The sequence below is a fragment of the Strix aluco genome, chromosome 6 (genome assembly GCF_031877795.1).
Source record: "Strix aluco isolate bStrAlu1 chromosome 6, bStrAlu1.hap1, whole genome shotgun sequence".
NCBI classification, from domain to species: domain Eukaryota; kingdom Metazoa; phylum Chordata; class Aves; order Strigiformes; family Strigidae; genus Strix; species Strix aluco.
The window spans coordinates 44,205,120-44,225,695 of NC_133936.1; the positions used below are offsets into that span (position 1 = coordinate 44,205,120).

At 54.5% G+C, this 20,576-nt stretch overlaps 1 protein-coding gene across 4 annotated transcripts; it reads left to right on the forward strand.

The window, feature by feature from the left end:
• The first annotated feature begins 4,156 nt into the window (after nt 1-4,156).
• On the forward strand, nt 4,157-19,500 carry ITGB2 (integrin subunit beta 2). 4 transcript variants are annotated; one of them, XM_074829935.1, is made up of 17 exons: nt 4,157-4,226; nt 4,424-4,569; nt 12,200-12,266; nt 12,624-12,712; nt 13,011-13,194; nt 13,386-13,556; nt 13,793-14,034; nt 14,371-14,526; nt 14,711-14,806; nt 14,939-15,028; nt 15,364-15,504; nt 15,768-15,952; nt 16,650-16,894; nt 17,157-17,376; nt 17,545-17,750; nt 17,863-18,029; nt 18,296-19,500. In XM_074829935.1, exons 3-17 carry the CDS (start codon nt 12,203-12,205, stop codon nt 18,359-18,361), a joined length of 2,322 nt encoding a protein of 773 aa, XP_074686036.1. In that variant the 5' UTR covers nt 4,157-4,226; nt 4,424-4,569; nt 12,200-12,202; the 3' UTR covers nt 18,362-19,500. The 4 variants fall into 4 exon arrangements, with proteins under 4 accessions (XP_074686036.1, XP_074686038.1, XP_074686039.1 ...); XM_074829937.1 differs by lacking the exon at nt 4,157-4,226 and having other exon boundaries at nt 4,418-4,569; XM_074829938.1 differs by lacking the exons at nt 4,157-4,226; nt 4,424-4,569 and adding an exon at nt 10,605-11,957.
• The last annotated feature ends 1,076 nt before the right edge of the window (nt 19,501-20,576 follow it).

Below are 20,576 nucleotides of genomic sequence, written 5' to 3' on the forward strand. Positions count from 1 at the left end.
GGGGCGGGCCGGCCTGTGCCGCGCCTCTCCCGCCCCGGTGCCGCCCCCGCCCGGGCGGGCCCTGCCGGCTGCCACCGCCGGACACCGGCCCTCGGGGAGCCTGTTCCTCCCCGCTGCTCTGATGTATCCGTGGTAGCCCTAGCCAGCCCGCTCCGCGGCTGTTGACTCTGGAGCGTAATGATGGCGTCTTAAATGCCGGTAGTCCACCACCGGTCGCTTTGATGGGCAGCCCGGGGGTTAATCGCCTCCAGCCTGGCAGTGCGGCAGAGAGCCTGCTGAAGGTGGCTCCTGGAAATAGCCAGAGCGTGTTTGGTCCGTGTGTTTAGGTTAAACCCAGAGACACAGGCACAGGCTGGTGTAAGCCGCTGGAAGAGATGAGGCCTCTCGGTAGCACGAGCCAGAGACCAGGATGCCAGGGTAGGACAGAAAACCGAACTCTGAAACGCCCTGGCAGAATTTATTTCCATAGTTACAACAGCAGAAAATACCTGACGCGCCCCTATGGAGCCTGAGCACGTGTTGGACTGTGCAGTCACGGGCCTGCGTGGGGACCTGGGACGAAACAGCCCCAGCCCTAGCTGCACCTTGCTGTGCACGTGAGGGGGTGACATGCAAGGCCACTTCTCACCCCACAGTGAATACAAGGCTCCAGCCTTGGGAACCACAGTAGATTTGCTCTTAAAAAGCCCCGACGGGTGCTCCATGGATAATGTATCTTTGTTTTCCAGCTGGCCTTTCTCTGCCCTCCCCGTCCCCCTCCAAGCTGTTTCTCCCAGGGCGTGATGTTGGGGAGCAGACCCAGGGACGCACCTCCCCATCCTCACTCCAGGCCTACCCTGGGTAGCATTTTTCCACTGCTCTTTTGAAACCTCAAAAAATACAAAAAAAAAAAAAATACAAAAAATACAGTGACAGATGTCACATTCACCAATAACTGGTTTCTTAAAGCAAGGCAGACTTCTTGCCATGTACTTCCCTACGCTGACTCAAGTTCTTTTTTGCTTTTCCTCAGGTCCCTTGTTCAGCCCTGGCTTGCAGATGGATCACAGAATCACAGAATCATCTTGGTTGGAAAAGCCCTCAAAGATCCTCCAGTCCAACCATGAACCTCACACTGACCGTTCCCAACTCCACCAGATCCCTCAGCGCTGGGTCAACCCGACTCTTCAACCCCTCCAGGGATGGGGACTCCCCCCTGCCCTGGGCAGCCCATTCCAACGCCCAACAGCCCCTTCTGGAAAGAAATCCTTCCTAAGAGCCAGCCTAAACCTTCTCTGGTGCAGCTTGAGGCCATTCCCTCTTGTCTTATCACTCATTACTTGGCTCAAGAGACTCATCCCCCCTCTCTGCACCCTCCTTTCAGGGAGTTGTAGAGGGCCATGAGGTCTCCCCTCAGCCTCCTCTTCTCCAGACTAAACCCCCCCAGTTCCCTCAGCCGCTCCCCATCAGACCTGTGCTCCAGACCCTGCACCAGCTCCGTTGCCCTTCTCTGGACACGCTCGAGTCATTCAATGGCCTTTTTGGAGTGAGGGGCCCAAAACTGAACCCACTCATCGAGGGGTGGCCTCACCAGTGCCGAGCACAGGGGTAAGATCCCTTCCCTGTCCCTGCTGGCCATGCTATTGCTGATACAAGCCAGGATGGCACTGGCCTTCTTGGCCACCTGGGCACACTGCTGGCTCCTGTTCAGCTGGCTGGCAATCACCCCCCCAGGTCCCTCTCTGACTGGCTCTGGATGAGTGAGGACGTGCCAGAGGATGAGAAGAGTGAGGCCTGGGGAAGCCCAGCTGCTCCCAGCAGAATGGCCAGTGTGGGTGAGTCCAGCTCCTGGGTGGCAGCCACTCCCACCCAGCCAAGGGGTCAATGAGCGTGGCTCGGTGTGGGCGGCATGGAACTGCAAGGCAAGCTGTGCCACACCAGTGCATGGCTGGTGACCCTCCTCCTGGGTACCAGGGACACGGGGCAATGTGGGGAGAGGTCCCTGGGAAGGTGATGCTACTTGGAAAGGTGCCACATCCAGTTAAGGCAGCAGCTCACGACCAAGTGTACCCATATGCTAGAAGGTTGAAAATAAAAAGTATCTCTGAGGGTGGAGATCCCACAGCCCCCCCGAATCCCTGCTCCCATTGTGCTCCTTGTTCAGCTGGAGTATGGCAGTGGCTGGGACACACCAGGGAAGACTTAATGTTCATCAGGGATGGAAAATAACACCGGGAAAACTTCTATTATGCTGCTGTAGGCTGGGTGCACATCATTCAGGAGCAAAGCACCAAAATGACTTCTCTGATCACCGAAATCAGTGACTCGAGGGAGCAGATGCTCCAGGAGTGCCCAGCTGGGTGCACATCCGGATGCCCTGCTCCCCACCCCGGCTGCAAAAACCACAACTGTCTCGCAGTTGGCAGCAGGGGGAAACACAATCCACTCTAGTAAAAATAAAAAGGGGAACTCATAAAAATAAAGATGATTGAAAGAAAATAGAAAAAGGAATGTTTAACAGCTTAAAATGCTTACAGTCAGGTTGGGGAGCATACGCACTGTGACTAAGCACATACATGTCTCCAAAGGGTGACCACCCCCTTCACCTGCAGCAGGCTTAAACAGCAGCAAGGAGAAATAAAATGTAGAAACAAAAAGACATCCTCTAAAAACTGGAAGTTGTTCCCAAACCGGGAAGTATCAAAGATTAAAATCTCAAGCAGGTAAAACCCACACCGAAGGAGCGTGGGTAGCGAGCAGGAGAGGTTGGACACCAGCGTCCTAATGCTGCCTGCTCCAGCCCCGGCTTGCTTCATCTTGGACATCTTGTGCCATGTGTGATTGTGAAAGCACGGACACAGCATAAGAGTAACTACTCATTGGCTAATACATGTAGTAAATAGCCAGGATTAAGGAGCTACCGGGCTAAACACTGACATGCTGGAGGCAGGAGGGAGCGGATGTGTGAAGGGTTGCCTGGGAATTGTAGGGACAGTGCTTTGCTGTGGATGTCCACTCAAGGCCAAAGCTGCAAGAGAGCCTTGGGAGTGGCTGGGCAGGAACTGGGAGTACACCAGCGAGCTCCAGCCTCGGGCTGCAAGGAGCCATGGCGTACCCGCTCTGCTCCCGCTGCTCCAGCTCAGGAGGCTGCCAGCTCTCCCGCCCCCTTCCCTCCACCTTTTGTCAGCGGGAGCAGAGTGCTTTGACAAACCCCATGAAATAATGGAAGAGAAAAGAGCAGCCCAATAAAGGCCTTATGCAATACAAAAGGAAAAATTACGACAGCTCGTCTCACTTGAGCACACTTCCTTCCCCCAGATCTGCCACCAGCAACGCCGGCAGGAAGCCCCACCAGCTTCACCCACCGCAGCCCACCCGCTCCAGGCTTGGGGGCTGCTCTGCGGCACCCAGCTGCAGCCCCCCGCGCTTTCCAAGCAAGCTGGGGTGGGTACCCCAGCTCCCAGCAGGCTCATCCTGGGGCTCCATCCCCTCTGGATCCTGCTCCAGGCGGGCGACAGCTGTTCCGACGCTCCCATCCCGCTGCGAGCACTGCTACAGCGCTTCCTCACTACACCCTGCGCCTGGCTGCGCTGAAGCCAGGCCAGAGCTCTGGTGTCTTCTTTGATAACACTGACCTATGGAGCATTCATCTGCTCAAAGATTTGCTGCTGGCATTGTGATTCCCTTTGCTTGCTGCAAAAATAAACCCAGTTCCCACTGTAAGACAGCAGCAGGTGAACTGCATCGGTGCCTTATAATGCATCGTGGTCACTCAATGTTACCTACAAAGCAATTAACAAAAGCTTCACATTAATTACCTTTATAAAAATCTACAATACTGTACATTTTCTAAACGATTTTTTTTTGTTTTTACGTTAGTGCCCTAGAGAGGTTAAGAGATAGTTGCCAGGAGCTGGTTCCTCTCTGCTCAGGGAAATACTGTTGTGGGTGCGTTGGGAGGAGTTATTGCAGCCTTCACAACAAAATTTGAAGGCTGCTTAAAAAAAGCCACACAGCCCTGATCTGCACCACAGCGAGAACAGCACTGGCATCCTCTGCCAAGCAAGGAGGCCTCGCTACCCCAGCAGCGAGCCCCGAAACAAAAATTTCAGAGCCCAACCCAGAGTCTGAGGGGAGCCAGCTCCCCATCTTCTCCACACCCAGGGGCTACTGGTAGCTTCCAAAGGAACCAGTTTCCCCTACTGCCAACTGGGGGACTGGACTGGCCCTCGGCAGTGCTGTGAAAGGTTAAAAGTGGGGAAAAAAGGGCAAGTTTTGGGTAGGGACCCTTTCCCGGGTGCAGAGGGAGGGCTGCAGCCCCCCTGGTGTAGCCCAGGGAGGAGATCACCCCAGTCCTGCAGGGAGCGCGAGTGGGGATGGCTGGGTTTGGGGGGGAACACGCCCTCCCACAGCCAGTGCTCTGACTTCCTCCTTTCTGCCCCAGCCGACTGTAAAACAGAAATAGGAAGGAAGGATTGGGGTGCGTCACAGAGCTCCCGATGCCCGGCTGCTTTTCCCAGCCAAGCTTGAGAAGCTGAGACCATCCTCATCCCAGCCCAAGCACCGGACACAGGAGAGGCTTGATACAAGGCAAGTACAGCATCTCCATTTTCTTTGCTTTTGTTCCTCCTTTCTGGGAGGGGGGAGGCAGCCAAGCAACAAGGCGGTTTCACAGCTCTGGTGTTTCCAGTGAATTTGTTTTATAATTCCTGATCTAACCTCTGACTGCTCGAGTCCTTAGGCGGGTTTCAGGGAGCTGGGCGCGGTGTCCCTCCCGCGTACATCATGGCGTGGCGGTCAGTCCACGCAGCCTTTGTAAAGGCAGCTTGCCTGGTCTGTGGTGGTTTTGCTTTTGGAGGTAGGATTAAGTCTGGAACTGCAGGTGGTTATCAGGGGGAGGATGTCAGACCCCAAACAACCCCTTCCTCGCCGCCCCATGGGCCTGGAAAGCAGAGCAGAGGGGTTGCAGCACGCTCCCCCTGCAGCCTTGCAAATGGCGCTGGGGAGAGCGGCGCTGGCTGCACGGCTGCCAGCGAGCACCCGGGCTGGGGGCTGTGCCGGCTGCCCTCCTGGGACCCCCCTCATCCTCCTGGGATCCCGTACAAGCAGCCACCACCATCTGCAGGATGTACCAGCTCAGAGGGGAAGAGGGAACCGGCGCAGTGGCATGGCACGAGGGTGGCGGGGACAGCTGCCGGGAGGGGCTCGGCTCAGTGCCACCTCCTTCCTGGAGGTCCCTGCACCCCTGCGGGCATGGGAGAAGAGGTGGGAGAGGGGGGCGAGACCCTCGCTCTTCTCCTCCATCTCTCTTGTGCTGTACACATCAAATACTCTGCTGAGGATCATTGAAAACGCCTGGCAGTGTCAGGGAAGGCAGCAGAGGCTGCAGACAAGCTAACCCCAGGGACAGCAGGTCCTTCCCAAAATCTCCGTGGCTCTCAGATGCAGACAAAATGCGGGGTACAGCCCAGCTGTCAGGGAAGGCAGCCTGGCATCTGGTTTTGATGCTTTTTCCAACTCCTCGGCCCTAGCTCCTGGCCTCCCAGGCAGGTGAAAAGGAAACGTGGGAGCACTCGCAGAGGCGTCATGCCCTGTGGCCGACAGGATGCTGGTATGCGGCTTCTGCAAGGTGTGGGAAGGCTTTAAACAGCGGGTTTTGCTGTCACAGCTGTCACATCCTGCTTCACACGGTGGTTTTGCACGTTTTCTGTCCTCATGCTGGTGCTGTTTCAGTCACAAGCAATTTCAACATGCTCGGTGCAGGTTGACTTATTTTCTCAGCGAAAGACATACCTGAGTCACCACAGAGCTGGTGGTGAGAGACGATCCCTCCTCTGCTCCCAAGAAGCACAAGCTCTGCAAGCTCCAGGAGACAGGCTGTGCCCTCTGGCAGGTCCCCTGGGTCCCTGCTTAGGCCCAGGACTCTGTCCTGTGTCTCCACAAACCCAGCAGTCATCACAGCATCCTTGCTGGGATCAGCCAAAGTGAAGGATTAGACTAGATATTAGGAAGGATTTCTTTGCAGAAGGGGTTGTTGGGCGTTGGAATGGGCTGCCCAGGGCAGGGGGGGAGTCCCCATCCCTGGAGGGGTTGAAGAGTCGGGTTGACCCAGCGCTGAGGGATCTGGTGGAGTTGGGAACGGTCAGTGTGAGGTTCATGGTTGGACTGGAGGAGCTTCAAGGGCTTTTCCAACCGAGACGTTTCTGTGATTCTGTGATGCCCACTGGAGATGAGACACAAGAAATGGCTTCTCTGCTCTTAAAAATCGCAGACTCCCCAGGGCACAACCTCCGTTGGGGCAGCCCCTTCCCACCCAAGCAGGGCTCTGACCCAGGGAGACCCAATAGCACAAACGCCCACCCTCCCTCAGGACAAGGGCCCCACGGCACCTGGGGACCTCAGTGCTCACAACCAAGGGATGCCACAGGCCAGGGGCTCATCCCACACCCCTGTCCTCTGCAGTCCCTGGAGACTGCTGGGAGAAGATATCTGTAAAAGGTATACATATTTCCTATAATAAGACATAGAAATATATACACACACACATTCTTTAGATATATATTTTAAATATTTTTATATTTTTTTATTTAATATTTTTACGGTTTTTCTGTAATTTTTTAATATATATAAAAATATATATCTATAAAAACATGTATACACACACATTGTGTGATACTCTGCACGAAGAGGGTCTTAGCCAGCGGGAAGCCCTGCGTATGGCCACCTGCCTTGGTGGGATCTATCCACATCAGAAAAACAAGTGATGGAAGAAATAGCTACGAGCCAAGTGACATCCACTCTCCCATCCTTGCTGTACCCCTCTCCGCTTGTTTCCCACCTGTGCGCGGGGTCTGGGGCCACTCAGATTTGGGTGGGGAAAGGAGCAGCACTGCTGGGTGCGATAGCTGGTGTGATGGTGCTGTGGCACCAGGGATGCTTGGGAGTGTGGAGGAAGCACCCAGGGGCACCAGGGCACAAGAACTGACACTAGTGGCACCTCCCTGTTGCAGGTGGATGGTGCAAACACCCCAGGAGTCCTCCTGGGATGCTGGGCACGAGAGCGTGTCCTCGCATTTTGCAAGAAAACATGTTTAGCAAAGCACTGAAGGGGAGTTGTGGCTAACAGACTGCAAGACCCGTCTCTGCTGTTGAACGCTCATTTTATAGCAGCAAGATCACCACTAGCATCAACACTTCCTCTTCAGCCCTATTTATAAACCCTGACTGGCTCCTCCACGCTGCACAGCAGCCTGCCCCATCCCACTGACACCCCCAGCCTGAGATGCTGGTGTGCCCCAGCTTTGCTCCCTGCCCACACGCAGGACAGCACCCAGCCTTTTCCTCGTGCACCTTCCCCGAGGCCACCTTCACATTTTCTGGCTCACAGACCTTTCAGGAGCATCTTGCCCTGCCTGAGTCTGCCAAGTACATGACATACAACAAGCGACAGATGCTCCATAGGTGGAATACCCTGGTGGCTTCTGCAAAGAGCTCCTGGTGAAGCAGAGCCCCAGTCTGGAGCCGCCCAAGGCGTGTGGTGAGAAATTCAGAGCTCAGGGCCAAGGAGGACCCTGGTCCCGGGGTGCAGCCTTGTCCCCCGCGATGCCACTGAGCAGCCCTGGCCCAGGAGGACCCTGGTGGCAACACATCCTGCCCCTAACCAGGGCGCTCGGGCTTGGCACCTCGCTCCACAACCCAGGATGAAGGTGGTGGTAAAGCTCTGCAGTTCTGTTCCTTCACACCAGAGCAGGAAGATGGACTATGCGCATCCCTCTGCTTGCCTTCATTTATGAAAAAGAGGAAAAAACACCTAAACATCCCAGGCAGAGCACACCCAGGAGAAGAGCACCCAGGACTGGTGGTGGCAGTGCAAATCCAGGACTGAGCCAAAGCGATTGTCAAGGGAGTTGGAGAAAATGCTGCTGAGGCCCATGTCTAGGCCCTGTTAATGCAGAGTCAGACCGAAAACCTGCTTTCCCCTCCTCTGAACACTGTAAGGAGGCAGACAAAAGCAGAAGCCCCATTTGTTCTCTTTGAAAGTCACCCTACATCACGTATACACTTACCCACCCACACACCACTGAATAATTTCCCTCCACAGCAGAAGAGAAGTGGTGAGCTTTCTTCTGCTGCTCTCCTCTCATATCAGGATGTGCTTTACATTCTTGTGACAGGGGAAAGAAATGACTTTGGGGATTAGAAAGGCACTCAAATCCAGGCCATGAAATGAACCCTACATTACAAAACTCAATAGCAGCCAGAACTGGGCATGTGTTGAGGTTCCCACTTTATTTCTGGGGTTTGGGAGCTTTTTTAAATCCAGTTTTAATTAGAAACTTGCTCTGTTTTATGAGATGAGCCAGTAAGTAGAACCTCTAACCTCCAGCAAGGATGAGGAGCTCTCAGAGCCCTGGTCCACCCCATCACTGCCCCATGCTTTGGCATGGCAGCAGGAATTAAACACTTGGAAACTTTGGCCAGGTGGGATGGCAGGAGCTGAGGGGAGACCTCATCGCCCTCTACAACTCCCTGAAAGGAGGGTGCAGAGAGGGGGGATGAGTCTCTTGAGCCAAGGAACAAGCGCCAGGACAAGAGGGAATGGGCTCAAGCTGCACCAGGGAAGGTTTAGACAGGATATTAGGAAGCATTTCTTTACAGAAGGGGTTGTTGGGCGTTGGAATGGGCTGCCCAGGGCAGGGGGGGAGTCCCCATCCCTGGAGGGGTTGAAGAGTCGGGTTGACCCAGTGCTGAGGGATCTGGTGGAGTTGGGAACGGTCAGGGTGAGGTTCATGGTTGGACTGGAGGAACCTCAAGGCCTTTTCCAACCGAGATGATTCTGTGATTCTGTGAGCTCATCCAGCCCATGGGTTTTGTCCCCGCAGCTTGTGTAGAAATTTCTACTTTGTAGAAGAGCTGGAGCCTAACTAGGCACATTTGGGGTGTCAATAGGCTGAGTGCTACAGGAAACAAGGGGGGAGTGGCTCTTCGCTCCAGCCAGCAGTGGCAGCTCTTGCTGGGCAAGAGTTGGTTTCCCTGGCCCCATTTTTGGGGTAGGTTGCAGAAATAGGAGTTCACACTGTTTTCATCATCCCCAGGGCGCTACTAATTAACTAGACACATGCGGCAAAGCAGATACAATCAGCAATCAATAACAAATGAAGAGCGTGAATACAGCTGAGAGTACAGCGAAGGTGGTCATGAAGGAGGCAGCTACGCCTCAGAGTGCAGTGTTGGGCTGGCAGAGGTCGCTGGGTGCACCCCAGGTGCAGGGTGTCACAGCCCAAATGAGTGATCAAAGCAATTTCCCAGCAAGGTGCACCCAGGAGGGTCCAACAGGGATCTGATGACCACCCTGCCTTGACAAGAGCTTTTACTGTTAAGACCTTTTTCTTTTTTTCTTCTTTTTTTTTTTTTTTTTTCACTTTAAGAGTTTTTACCTGTTGTCTGCAAGCTCAAACAGTGCTGGCAGAATTTAGAGGTGACAAAAAGGTGTTGGGCCAGTTAAGCACAGCAAGTGTGTATCATGCAGGTGGCTGTGACGATAAACGTTGCGGCTGTGACGATAAATGATTCCATTAAAAACTCACCAAGGTGGACTGTGGTGGTGGAGAGGGACTTGCAGGGGACATCTTTCTGAAGAAGGGCTCTGTCACCTACCACAGGATGGCCTTGGGGCAGACACAGCAGAGTGAGGTCCTGGGCCACATCACCATGAGGGTTTGAGCGGGTGACCACAGAGGCGTCTGTGGGAGCTGTGCTGGGGAGGCTGGCAGCAGGGCAGGGTGGCTTCCCAACGCTGCAGACTTCCACATGGCCTGTGCCATAAGCGATGGTGGCAACCAGCCGTAGTGGTCCTGCCACATCTCTGAGTCTGTGCTCCAGCTGGGCACCAAACCTCACTGTCCTGCTTTTGCCTGGGATAGAGTTAATTCTTCTTCTTAGTAGCTAAAATAGTGCTGGGGTTTGGATTCAGCATGGGGTTTGGTATGAGAAGAATGCTGATAATACACTGACGTTTATGGTTGTTGCTGAGAGATCAAGGTCTCTCCAACGCCCCATGTCCTGTCCATGCACAGATGTACAAGAAGCTGGGAGGGGGCACAGCCAGAGCACAGAACTAAATTAGCCGGTGGAATATTCCATATCATGTAACCTCATGCTCAGTATATAAAAGAGGGGTGGCTGGGAAGGAGGGGGGTTCTCTCTTTCTTCCAGGATTGTGACTGTGGGATCTTGGTTTTTCAAGATCACTAGCCAGGAATGGGCTGGGTACCAGCATTGTGCATTACCCGTTTGCACTTTCTATTATTGTTTTATTTTATTTTATTACAATAACTAATGTTTTTTATCTCAACCTATGAGTCTTCCTTTACCCCTCCAATTCATTCCCCCACTCCCTGGGCAGGGGGAGGGTGAGAGAGCAGCTGTGTGGTGTTTGGCTGCAGGCCAGGTTCAAACCACAACAAATGTCACTGTGCAGATGTCACTGAGATGACACCCACTGACCTACACAGACCTTCTTTCTACCCTCGGGAGAACACCAGACCTTTCAAGGCTGACCAGTGTCATCCTTTGCTGGTATCTTACAGAGGCTGATGAGCTAAGAAAGGACATCCTGACGTCTCAGAAGGGGATCTGAGCAGCCCTACATATTAACCTGGCCTCAATGCCTTTCGAAGGTTTCCCTTGCTTTCTCGTTTCCACTTCACTCTGAGCTGTTAATTCGGCAGGTTCACAGGAGGGGGTGATGGCACTTTGCAAAGTTGGCAGGAGCCAGGGAGTGGTTATTTTCTTGCTCAGGGCAGCGTCAGAGCTATTTCAAAACCAATGACCTGTTTTTCAGATGCTATGTCTAATATTGCTAAAAAGGGTGATGTTTGTTGTTCCTTCATACTTTCATATTCCTTTTTCTTCTTTTAACAAATTCCTCTTTTCTCACTTCCCCATGTGCGTCCATGTTGCAAGGCCGTGACTCTGTTGGGTTTTGCTCCGTGGTTGTGCTGGGGGGGAAGGCGTTAGGAGAAGTTATGGCATTAATAAACATGATCTCATTGACACGATGGGAAGAACACTGAAAAATCATTCCCCAAGAGCGATTTAGCCAACTTTGTGGATGGCATAAATTTCTGGGATCAGGGGACGTGCTTTGGGGCAAGAAGCAAGTAGCGTGAGCAGCTAGAACCAGCACTGTGAGAACGTGCTTGTGAAGAACAGGGTCTGAAACACTGGTGTGGCTGAGGATAGCAAGTGCTTGTGGCGTTTGGACAATGGACTGGGATGTCCTTCCGTTCACTCTGGTAAGAAATGTGCAGCCACCTCCCAGCCCAAGGGTCAGAGGCCCCACGCACAGCATCACGTCCTGGCCCATCTCCCTGTGTGGGTCTGACTCCAACACCCCCTCCTTCTTCCTCACCCCGCACATTGTGCAAGAGCCAGGCTGGTGTTTGGCACGCCGGCAGGCTGGACCTCACCGTGCAGCGCGAGCCACCCTCTCCACTTCCCTTGGAGACTGGACTGCGGCTCTCCTAGGACATCAGTCGCCTGTGCCGTGGTGTTGGAGACCCTTGCTTGTTGGAAACCCTCAGTGGGAAAACTTACATTAATTCACTACATGAAATACTTCATTTCCTTGATGAATCAGTGAAATGTAAAGCAAATAGTAATAGACTTTTTCCCCATGTACCTAGCACGCCATGCTAGTTAAGTAATAGAAACGGTCCTTTTCTTAATTTTGATTCCAATTTCCATCCAAATGTAGCTCAACACAGAAACTGAAAAAACTCACATCTAATAAAAACTAAATGCAGTGTTTGAGATTTTCCAGTGTTGCACAGAAGAGTCTGGATAAATACTACATCAAGCTTTGCAGCAGTTCAGCTGAATGCATAAAGATACACTGCAAGTTCCCGCTCTGCTGACTTCCACATTTAGCCCAAAGGCCATGTTTATTGGAAACCAACTTATTTTCTTAAGAGCACGTGAGCACTTGTCCCGAGTCAGCCCCCACACCCGGGGTGCCCTGCCCTGGCCCTGGCTGCCCGACTCCCCGGGCTGCAGCAGGGTCACCATGCCGGGCTCTGCCTGCAGTGGCACGGCTGCGGGAAGGGCACGTCCCCCGGGGGCCACCATCCTCTGCAGCCCCTTTCTATGGCCCTCGAGGGCTCCCTGCTCTGCGGCTGTCATGCACCATGTGCTCACAGGGATGCTGTTTGTCTTGCAGAAAATGTTGCGTGACCGGTGCCTCTGGCTGCCAGCGGTGACCTGGGTGCTGCTGCTGGTGATGACAGGTGAGCCCAGCCTGCCCTTCCTCACTGCCTTCCTCCCGGCACCTTACGTGGCAGTGAACCCCAATGCTGTCCAACATGGGGGGAACCCAAATGCTGCCCAACAGTGGCAGGAACATAGCATTGAGAGACGTGCAAGGGCCAGATCCTGCATTTCCCGGGATCTGGAGTTAACTCGAGCCAGCCCAGCTGAGGGACAGCAAGGCCCTGTCAGGGCCCCCGGCGTGGGTTTATAGGCAGTGTGGGCTCAGGACAGCATGGGTGCCTGACGCTGGGTCAGAGCACCCCGTGGCTGCCACTGTTGCAGACCAGCCTCCCCCAGGTGCCCCCCACACCAACGCTGTCTTCCCTCCGTTTCAGCCTTTGCCATGGAGTGCCCCAAGATCAAGGTGGGGACGTGCAAGGACTGCATCCAGTCCGGTCCTGGCTGTGCCTGGTGCAAGAAGCTGGTAGGTCCGCGTAGCCTCTTGCGTTGTCAGCCCCCAGCAGTCAGCTAACAGGCGGTGGGATGGTCACCCTGCCTGCCTGGCTCTGCCTGCCGTGGAGTGGGGAGACTGCCTCGTGGGGGTGTTTCATGTCTTACGTGGTGCATAGGACCAGGAGGGTTCTGACAGACAGGACCCTTCAACCTTTCTTTCTCCGTTGATGTGCTGGAGACCTGGCTTGGGAGCTGTATCATCATGCAACAAGCCCGTTCATCTCCTGCTCCTCTGATTTTTTTTTTCCCACTGATGTTGCAACATGCAGAGTTTCACCAAAGCTGGTGAGCCAGACTCCATCCGCTGTGACACCATCGAGCAGCTTCAACAGAGGGGATGTCCGCTCAGCGAGATTGAGTTTCCAGTCAACAACATTACAAGAACACGGGACAGTCCCTTAAGCAACGACATACAGCTGACTCCCCAGGAGGTGCACCTGAAACTGAGGATAGGTACGGTCTGCCTGGCATTCCCAGCGTCCTTCCACTTGTCCCCAGGCTCAGCTGGGACATGGCAGCATGTTGCAGCCTGCATTTCCTCCCCTTTTCTTCCAAAAGAGAGGAGGATCCCAGCAGGGGGGTGTGTGATGGGGTGAGATGTGAGCCCGGGCACGGCAGCTGATCCCGGCATCCCTGTCCCACAGGGCAGCCTGCTGTATTCGAGGTGAAGTTTCGCCGCGCCATGGGGTACCCCATCGATCTCTACTACCTCATGGACCTCTCCTACTCCATGCTGGATGACCTGGAGAAGGTGAAGAAGCTGGGAGGGGAGCTGCTCAGGGCGCTGGAGAGCACCACCCCTTCTCGCCGCATAGGTGAGCCCGTCACTGGCACGGACCCAGCACGGCTGTTTGCTGCTGGGAAGAGTCACGGGGCTGGAGTAGGATGCAGGCAGTGGGCAGCGTGACCCGTCCTCTGCCCGCCTGGAGAGTGTGCCAGGGCAAGGGACGTGGACATGTACGCGGGGGCCAGCAGATTGTCTGTGCCCTTGTGCTGCGGGGCTGCCTGCTGGTCCCTCCTGCACCTGACACTGCAGTCTTGCATGCCCTAGGGTTTGGCTCCTTCGTGGACAAGACAGTGCTGCCCTTTGTGAACACACACCCTGAGAAGCTGCAGAACCCCTGCCCCAACAAGGACAAGCAATGCCAGCCTCCCTTCGCCTTCAAGCACATCCTCTCACTGACCGACAATGCCAAGAAGTTCGAGAGCGAAGTGGGGAAGCAGTCCATCTCGGGGAACCTGGATGCCCCGGAGGGGGGGCTGGATGCCATGATGCAGGCAGCGGTGTGTGGGGTGAGTCCCTGCGTCCGTCCCACTGCTGGCAGCATGCGCAGGCATGAGGGCTGCGACCCACGCTCACGGACTGTCCCTCAGGAGGTGGCTCTGCCCCTCCCCAGGTGGGCTCTGGAAGCCCATCTTGTGTAAGTCGGCAGTGGAGCAGGTTACTCTGGGGTGGTAAGAGAGCATCTTGACCCCAGAGCCTCCTGACCCCAGTCTCCTGTAACCCACCTCCCCCATGCCCTCTGCCCCACACTGTGGCTGAGATTAAACTTTGGTAAGGGCCATACCGTGCCCGCTGGCACTGTTCTCCCAGCCCCACTCAGGGACAGGTCTCTGTGCCACTTGCAGGACTTGATCGGCTGGCGCAATGTGACCCGCTTGCTGGTGTATGCTACCGATGATGGCTTCCACTTCGCCGGTGATGGCAAGCTTGGGGCCATCCTGACCCCCAACGATGGCCAGTGCCACTTGGAGGACAACATGTACAAAAGGAGCAATGAGTTTGTAAGTACCCAGGGGCGACTCCACACCCTCAGCCTCACTCCCCCAGACAGAAAAAAAGTCACGTAAAAAGCCTGTTGCTGAGACCACAAGGTCTCACCATAATTTGGCCTGTGAAACACAAACTGTCCACCCTTCTGCTGGTGGGTGAGATTGAGCTGAGTGTGCTGTCCCTCTCCCCACCTAGGACTACCCGTCTGTTGGCCAACTGGTCCAGAAACTTGCTGAAAACAACATTCAGCCCATTTTTGCTGTCACCAGTAAGGTGGTGGATGTTTACAAGGTAAGGAGACTTGAGATGGTCCAGGTGCCTCCCCAGGAGGACTGAAACAGCTGTGCGTGCCCTCCTGCCACTGCCCCCTGCTCCGCTGTCACACAGAGGGGGACTGCTCACCTCTTTGCTCTCCTTTGGCAGAAACTCAGTGAGATGATCCCAAAGTCGGCAGTAGGGGAGCTGAATGAAGACTCCAGCAACATCATTGAACTCATCCAGGTGGCCTACAATGTAAGTGCTGGAGGAAGCTGTGTTTCGCCTGTCTGGCAGGGCTCCGAGCAGGGAAAGGTTTCCATCATGTGTCCTCGCTGTCAGAGAGCAGATGGGACCAGGGCTTTGAGTACAGGACATGCTGAGTCCCTCTGCCCGCAGCAGGCAAGAGGTCCCTGCCTCTCCAATGCTATCACCTGCCTTTTGAGAACCACCCCAGGCAGCTGAGACCACAGCCTGGGGTGCTCCCTGCCCCTATCCCCCAGGCTGGAGGGAAGCCCTGACCTGCAAACCCACACCCCCTTACTTTGGTCTCCTCTTGGACTGATGGCACTTCCTCCACCATTTCCCCGCAGAACCTCTCCTCGCGGATCATCCTGGACCACTCCACCCTGCCAGACGTCCTGGATGTCAAATACGATTCCATATGCAGCAAGGACAAGGTTATCTCGGACGAAGCGAGAGGGGAGTGTGACAACGTCAAGATCAACGATGAGGTACGTTCCCTCATACCGGGAATGCCCTGCAGCTTGCAAGGTTCCTGATTTCCATCCTGTTTAATGGCAGGAACCCAGCCTCTTGTTCCAGACTTTCTGTTTACATTAATTTAAGGCCAAGAGTATCCAAAATGCTGCGGGATGGGGGCATCCTCCATTGCACTAGATGTGCATGTGCTCAGCCTGGGATTGATACCACCTTTTGGTTGCTGAAGCTACCTGATGGCCTCTGGCCCTTCCCTTTCTCACTCTGCACTTTCTAGGTCATCTTCAAAGTGAAGGTCACGGCCAAGGAATGCATCAAAAGCCAGTCCTTCACCATCCGGCCGCTGGGCTTCACAGACACCCTCACTGTCCACCTGGACAGCAATTGCAACTGCAACTGCAACGAGCAGCCCGACCCAACTGCCTGCAGTGGGAAAGGCAGCATCATCTGTGGGATCTGCAGGTATGTGCTGTCCCCCAAAACACTATTTCAAATGCTGCCAGAGCTGGGGAGCTTCTGGAAGAGAGCCATTGGGCCAAGCCGAAGGCGTGGCTCTGCAGCTTTGCACCAATTTTCTTATTCAGAGAGGCGGATTACATTCGTGAAGGCAAGGGGCACAATGAGCTCTCTCTTCTGTTGGTGGAGCCTCTGTTGCTTTCCTAAGCGCATCCACCCACCCGTCCATCCAGCTATCCACCCATCCACCCAGCTATCCAACCACCCACCAACCCATCCATTGAGCAGACACAGATTTCTGTAGAAATCTCTCAAAATCCCATTTCTGGGCTGCAGTTCGTGCAGGTCTTTAAGTGCAATTATTGCTTCATGGCCCCTCGGTGACAGGGAGAGGAAAAGAATGGGTTTCCTCAGGAAATACTCAGATCTCCTTGGCAAGGGTTTGGAAATTATAAATACAACAATAAGCTCTGGGCAAGTGTTTGGTGTTGTAAATATGACTGGGGGAAAAGCAGCATTTCTGAGGTTTCCTCCCAGTCAGCTGCCCTGCTCCAGCACGGAGTTATCACCAACATGCCATGGTTGGTTTTCGGTGAGGCTGTCCCAGATCTGCTCTGCTTTGGCTGAGATCTGGGCCCGGCAAACGCTCCAAGGCATTTCTTGTGGCCACTGACCCGGGCTTGCTCCTCTCCTTTGATGGCAGCTGCAATTCGGGCTACACGGGGAAGAACTGCGAGTGCGAAACCAAAGGCAAGACCAGCAAGGAGCTGGAGGGCAGCTGCCGGAAGGACAACAGCTCAGTCATCTGCTCAGGGCTGGGGGACTGCGTGTGCGGGCAGTGCATCTGCCACACCAGTGATGTGCCCGACAATGAGATCTATGGCACCTTCTGCGAGTGCGACAACATGAACTGCGAGTTTCACAACGGCTCTCCCTGTGGTGGCAAAGGTGATGCATCTGCGTGATGATGTCTCTACTGGGGCACTGTTTAAGAAAGATTAAATCCCCAGGGAGATGCTGCCTTTCCCTGCCAAAACCCAAGAGGGTGGGTTTGGGGGTCCTGGGTCCCACTGCACCAGCCGGCAGGACCTCCTCGACCATCCCATGGTTGGATGGAGAGCGCAGGGTGGGTGATGCTCTCCAAGCACAGGCAGAGGGAGGGCAACCCGGCTCTCTGTAGGATCCTGGTCTGAAAGGTCTTCTACTGCAGAACGCGGGAGATGTGACTGCGGGGAGTGCAAGTGCAAGGCTGGGTACCAGGGCAGCGCCTGCCAGTGCAAGAAGTCGACAGATGGCTGCTTGAACATCCGTGGCAACGAGTGCAGCCTCCGCGGGACCTGCCACTGCAACCGCTGCCAGTGCCAGAAGGAATACCAGCCCCCCTTCTGCCAGGAGTGCCCCAGCTGCCCCTCACCCTGCGGCAGATATGTGTGAGTGATGCGTGTGGAGGCGGCATGGGGGGTGGCAGGGATCCCCCCCACCTCCCAGGCATGCACAGGCGAGCCCTGCCTGTGCTTGGGCAGAGCCCAGCCATGGCCAAAGCCAGGTGAGAGGGCCTCTGCTCCTGCAGAGGTGAGCTGTGGCCTCCTGTTTTGCAGCTCCTGTATGGAGTGCAGGGCCTTCCAGAGTGGCCCTTTCAAGAAGAACTGCTCCCAGGCCTGCTCCAACATCCTGGTGACCGAGGAGTTGACAGGGGAGATGAGGCAGTGCAGGGAGAAGGACTCTGAAAACTGCTGGATCTCCTTCCACATGGTCCAGGAGGATGGCGACGAGATATACACCGTCGCCATCAATCCTAATAAAGGTACTCTAGTCCTGCTCCTCCTGCCCCTCTGCAGAGAGGCTGCCATCTCTGCCATGGTGGCCTTGTCACCTTGCTGGGGCCTGCAGCCAGACACTGTCTGTCTGCCCCTCAGAGTGCCCAGAGCCTCCCAACATTGCGCTGATTGTGGGCAGCACCATCGCTGGCGTGGCCCTCATCGGCCTGGTGCTCCTGCTGATCTGGAAGCTCTTGACGGAGCTGTTTGACCGCCGGGAATACCGTCGGTTCGAGAAGGAGAAGTCCAAGGCCAAGTGGAATGACGTAAGAAAGCCTGTCTGCAGGGGTGGGGTGTGCTGGGACGCTCACGTACATGTGGTGGGGACACCCTGAGGGGACATCCTCTCCAGAGGCAGCCAGGGCACACATGAGCCCTCCCACTGGCCAGTTTGGCAGCCAGCTGGATTTTTCAGGGGGCTAAAGCAGCCTGTGGGCTCTGTCTGCGCTGTTGGGAGGGGTGGGGTGGGTGATGCTCTGCTGAAAATCCGATACAGCATAACAGTGTGGGCCTCTCGCCTCTCTCCCTCCAGGCTGATAACCCCCTCTTCAAGAGTGCCACCACTACGGTTGTGAACCCCAGGTTCAATGGGCAATGAAGCGGAACAATGCCTGGCAGCACTAGGACCCACCGTTAAATAAAGAAACGCCAAGCTAAGGAAATCTCAAACTAAGGCTCCCACCTCCTCCTCTTTGTCCCATTTGTTCCCTTCTTCCAAGAGGCCACCAGCATGTCAGGCGCTGGCTGCACCACGCCTGTCTGCTGGTGCAGGCTGAGTTAATGGAGCCAGGAGAAGGGAACAGACACCGCTTTGCTGTGGCTGGGACTGCAGAGCAGGTCTCACCAGCGGGCACACACAATGGCTCCCATCCCAGCCACCAACTGTCTCAGCACTTGATGCTGTCTTTGCCTTCTGGCAGAACTCTCGGACACCAAGCCCCAAAGCCAGCTGAGCGCACAGAGCACTTCCAGCTTTGATTTGGAGCTGGAATTTCAAAACTGCCATCTTCCTGGGAGCAGGATCTGCCCCCAGGCTGCTCCATGCCTTCCCCTGCTGCACTGGTCTCCATCACTATGTTTTTATTAGTTTCTAAAGCACTCACTGCTGATTTGGATGTGGATGGTCCTCCAGGCTGGTGGTCTGCTCTGGAGGTTGCAGTGAGGGGATGGGCCCTAAGGGCTAGCGAGGACCTGTACCCGGAGATGACGAGCAGCTGGGGAACATGCACTGAATCTTTTTTCCAAATCATCAGCTGCTTCCCGGTGTTGCTTCCATCTCAGACCTACCTTGGGCAAGGTTCTACTTGGCCTCCTGCAAGCTTGGCTTACCTCCACCAGGCCTTGAGCCCTCTGCATGAATGACAAGGAGGCAAAGGAGCAACTGTTTGAACTACGAAACATCTGCACCGAGCAGGTGAAGCGTTGCCTGCAGCTCAGAGGTTGCCCACAGCTTCTTCCACTGCCCCCAGAGCTAGATCTTTTCCCTGCTCTGTGAGCACATCAGGCATGACAAGGGCCAGGCGTGCAAAAGACCCGGCAGTACCGGGAGCATCGCCAGCTCTGCACTTTTCCAAAACATGCACAGCAGCTAATTATGTTGTGGGGTCATTCCTGTGAAATAGCGGTACAATTCCTTCTTTGCTTTAAGTTTGGGAATAATTTGCATTTAGCTGTATTATGTCACATCTTCAATTGCTCTCTGAAGAGGTTTAACGTTAATAAAAATTAATATATAAATACATCTGTCCTTCTAAGAATCAGGTGCAAGGGCAGCAGCTGAAGCCTTCATGGGAGAAACTACAGCAAAATCCTGTCATTTGTGCCAGCATCTCCCATAGATACAGTGCCTGGGAAAGATGCTGGCCAGAGAAACAAGCTGTGTTCTACACTAATTTTCCACCTACGGCCTGAAAGGTGCTCCCTTGCAAGCCGAAAACGATTCACTAAATGATGCAAACCAGCCTTTGTCCCTGCAGGTCTGCTGGCAGCTACATGTAAACTACCTTAAGCAAGACTGGCTGTGCCACATCAGATCAGGGGTTAATTTGGGCCATTTTGCTGTTCCTCAGCAGTGACTGTGAAGGTCTAGAGCAAGGTAAGATGAAGGAAAGTGTGTCTGATACTCCTCCCGGTACTATCCCAGCCTGCAGCTATTTTTGGCTCAAAGACCCCAAACTCAGTGTAGGTCCCACGCACCCCGCACTTGGCTGCACAAAGTCACCAGAGGCACCCGTAAGGGCTCTGGCTCTGGGATGCAATGCCCATGGCCAAGGACTCTTGAACATTTATCTATCTCCCCTGTCAGCAGCAGCTCTTACTGCTGGTGTAGTGTGTACAGTACAAGTACAACCACATACATGCTTTGGAGAACAATTAGAGAAAATCAATGACTTTTTCCAAAAGAAATATGAACAGTAATTGCATTAGACAGAAGTATATGCCAGGGCATGCGCAAAAGCCCAGGGGGAGAACAGTGCACTAAGAAGGGTCCTTCAGGCCCCTCGTCTTGCTTTAGCCCAAAGGCTTGGTGGTCTCTCTGTGGAGACCTGCTTGCAGAAGTCAGAAGTATTCTCAGCCAGACGTGGGACGGACCTTTCTCCAGGCTTCAAGCACTGCCCCAGAACATCCTTTCTTAAAGTTGTTTCATTTCCAACAAGGATAAATGAACTGCATTTTCTCTGACTTGGGGTGGGCAGGAAGCCAGCTGATTTTCAAGTCAAGGTGTTGACTTGATTTTGGTAAGAGCAGAAGTCAGCAGCAGAGGCTGGGACACCCCGACCAGTTCAAGTGGCCGTCCTGCTGTCTGGGAGAGC

Excerpts from the sequence above, each read along its gene's own strand:
- ITGB2 (XM_074829934.1), top strand. The coding sequence starts at position 12,047 with ATGCCGGGCTCTGCCTGCAGTGGCACGGCTGCGGGAAGGGCACGTCCC. Across the intron at positions 12,267-12,623 it reads GCTGCTGCTGGTGATGACAG|CCTTTGCCATGGAGTGCCCC; the intron begins GTGAGCCCAGCC and ends CCTCCGTTTCAG. Across the intron at positions 12,713-13,010 it reads GTGCCTGGTGCAAGAAGCTG|AGTTTCACCAAAGCTGGTGA; the intron begins GTAGGTCCGCGT and ends TGCAACATGCAG.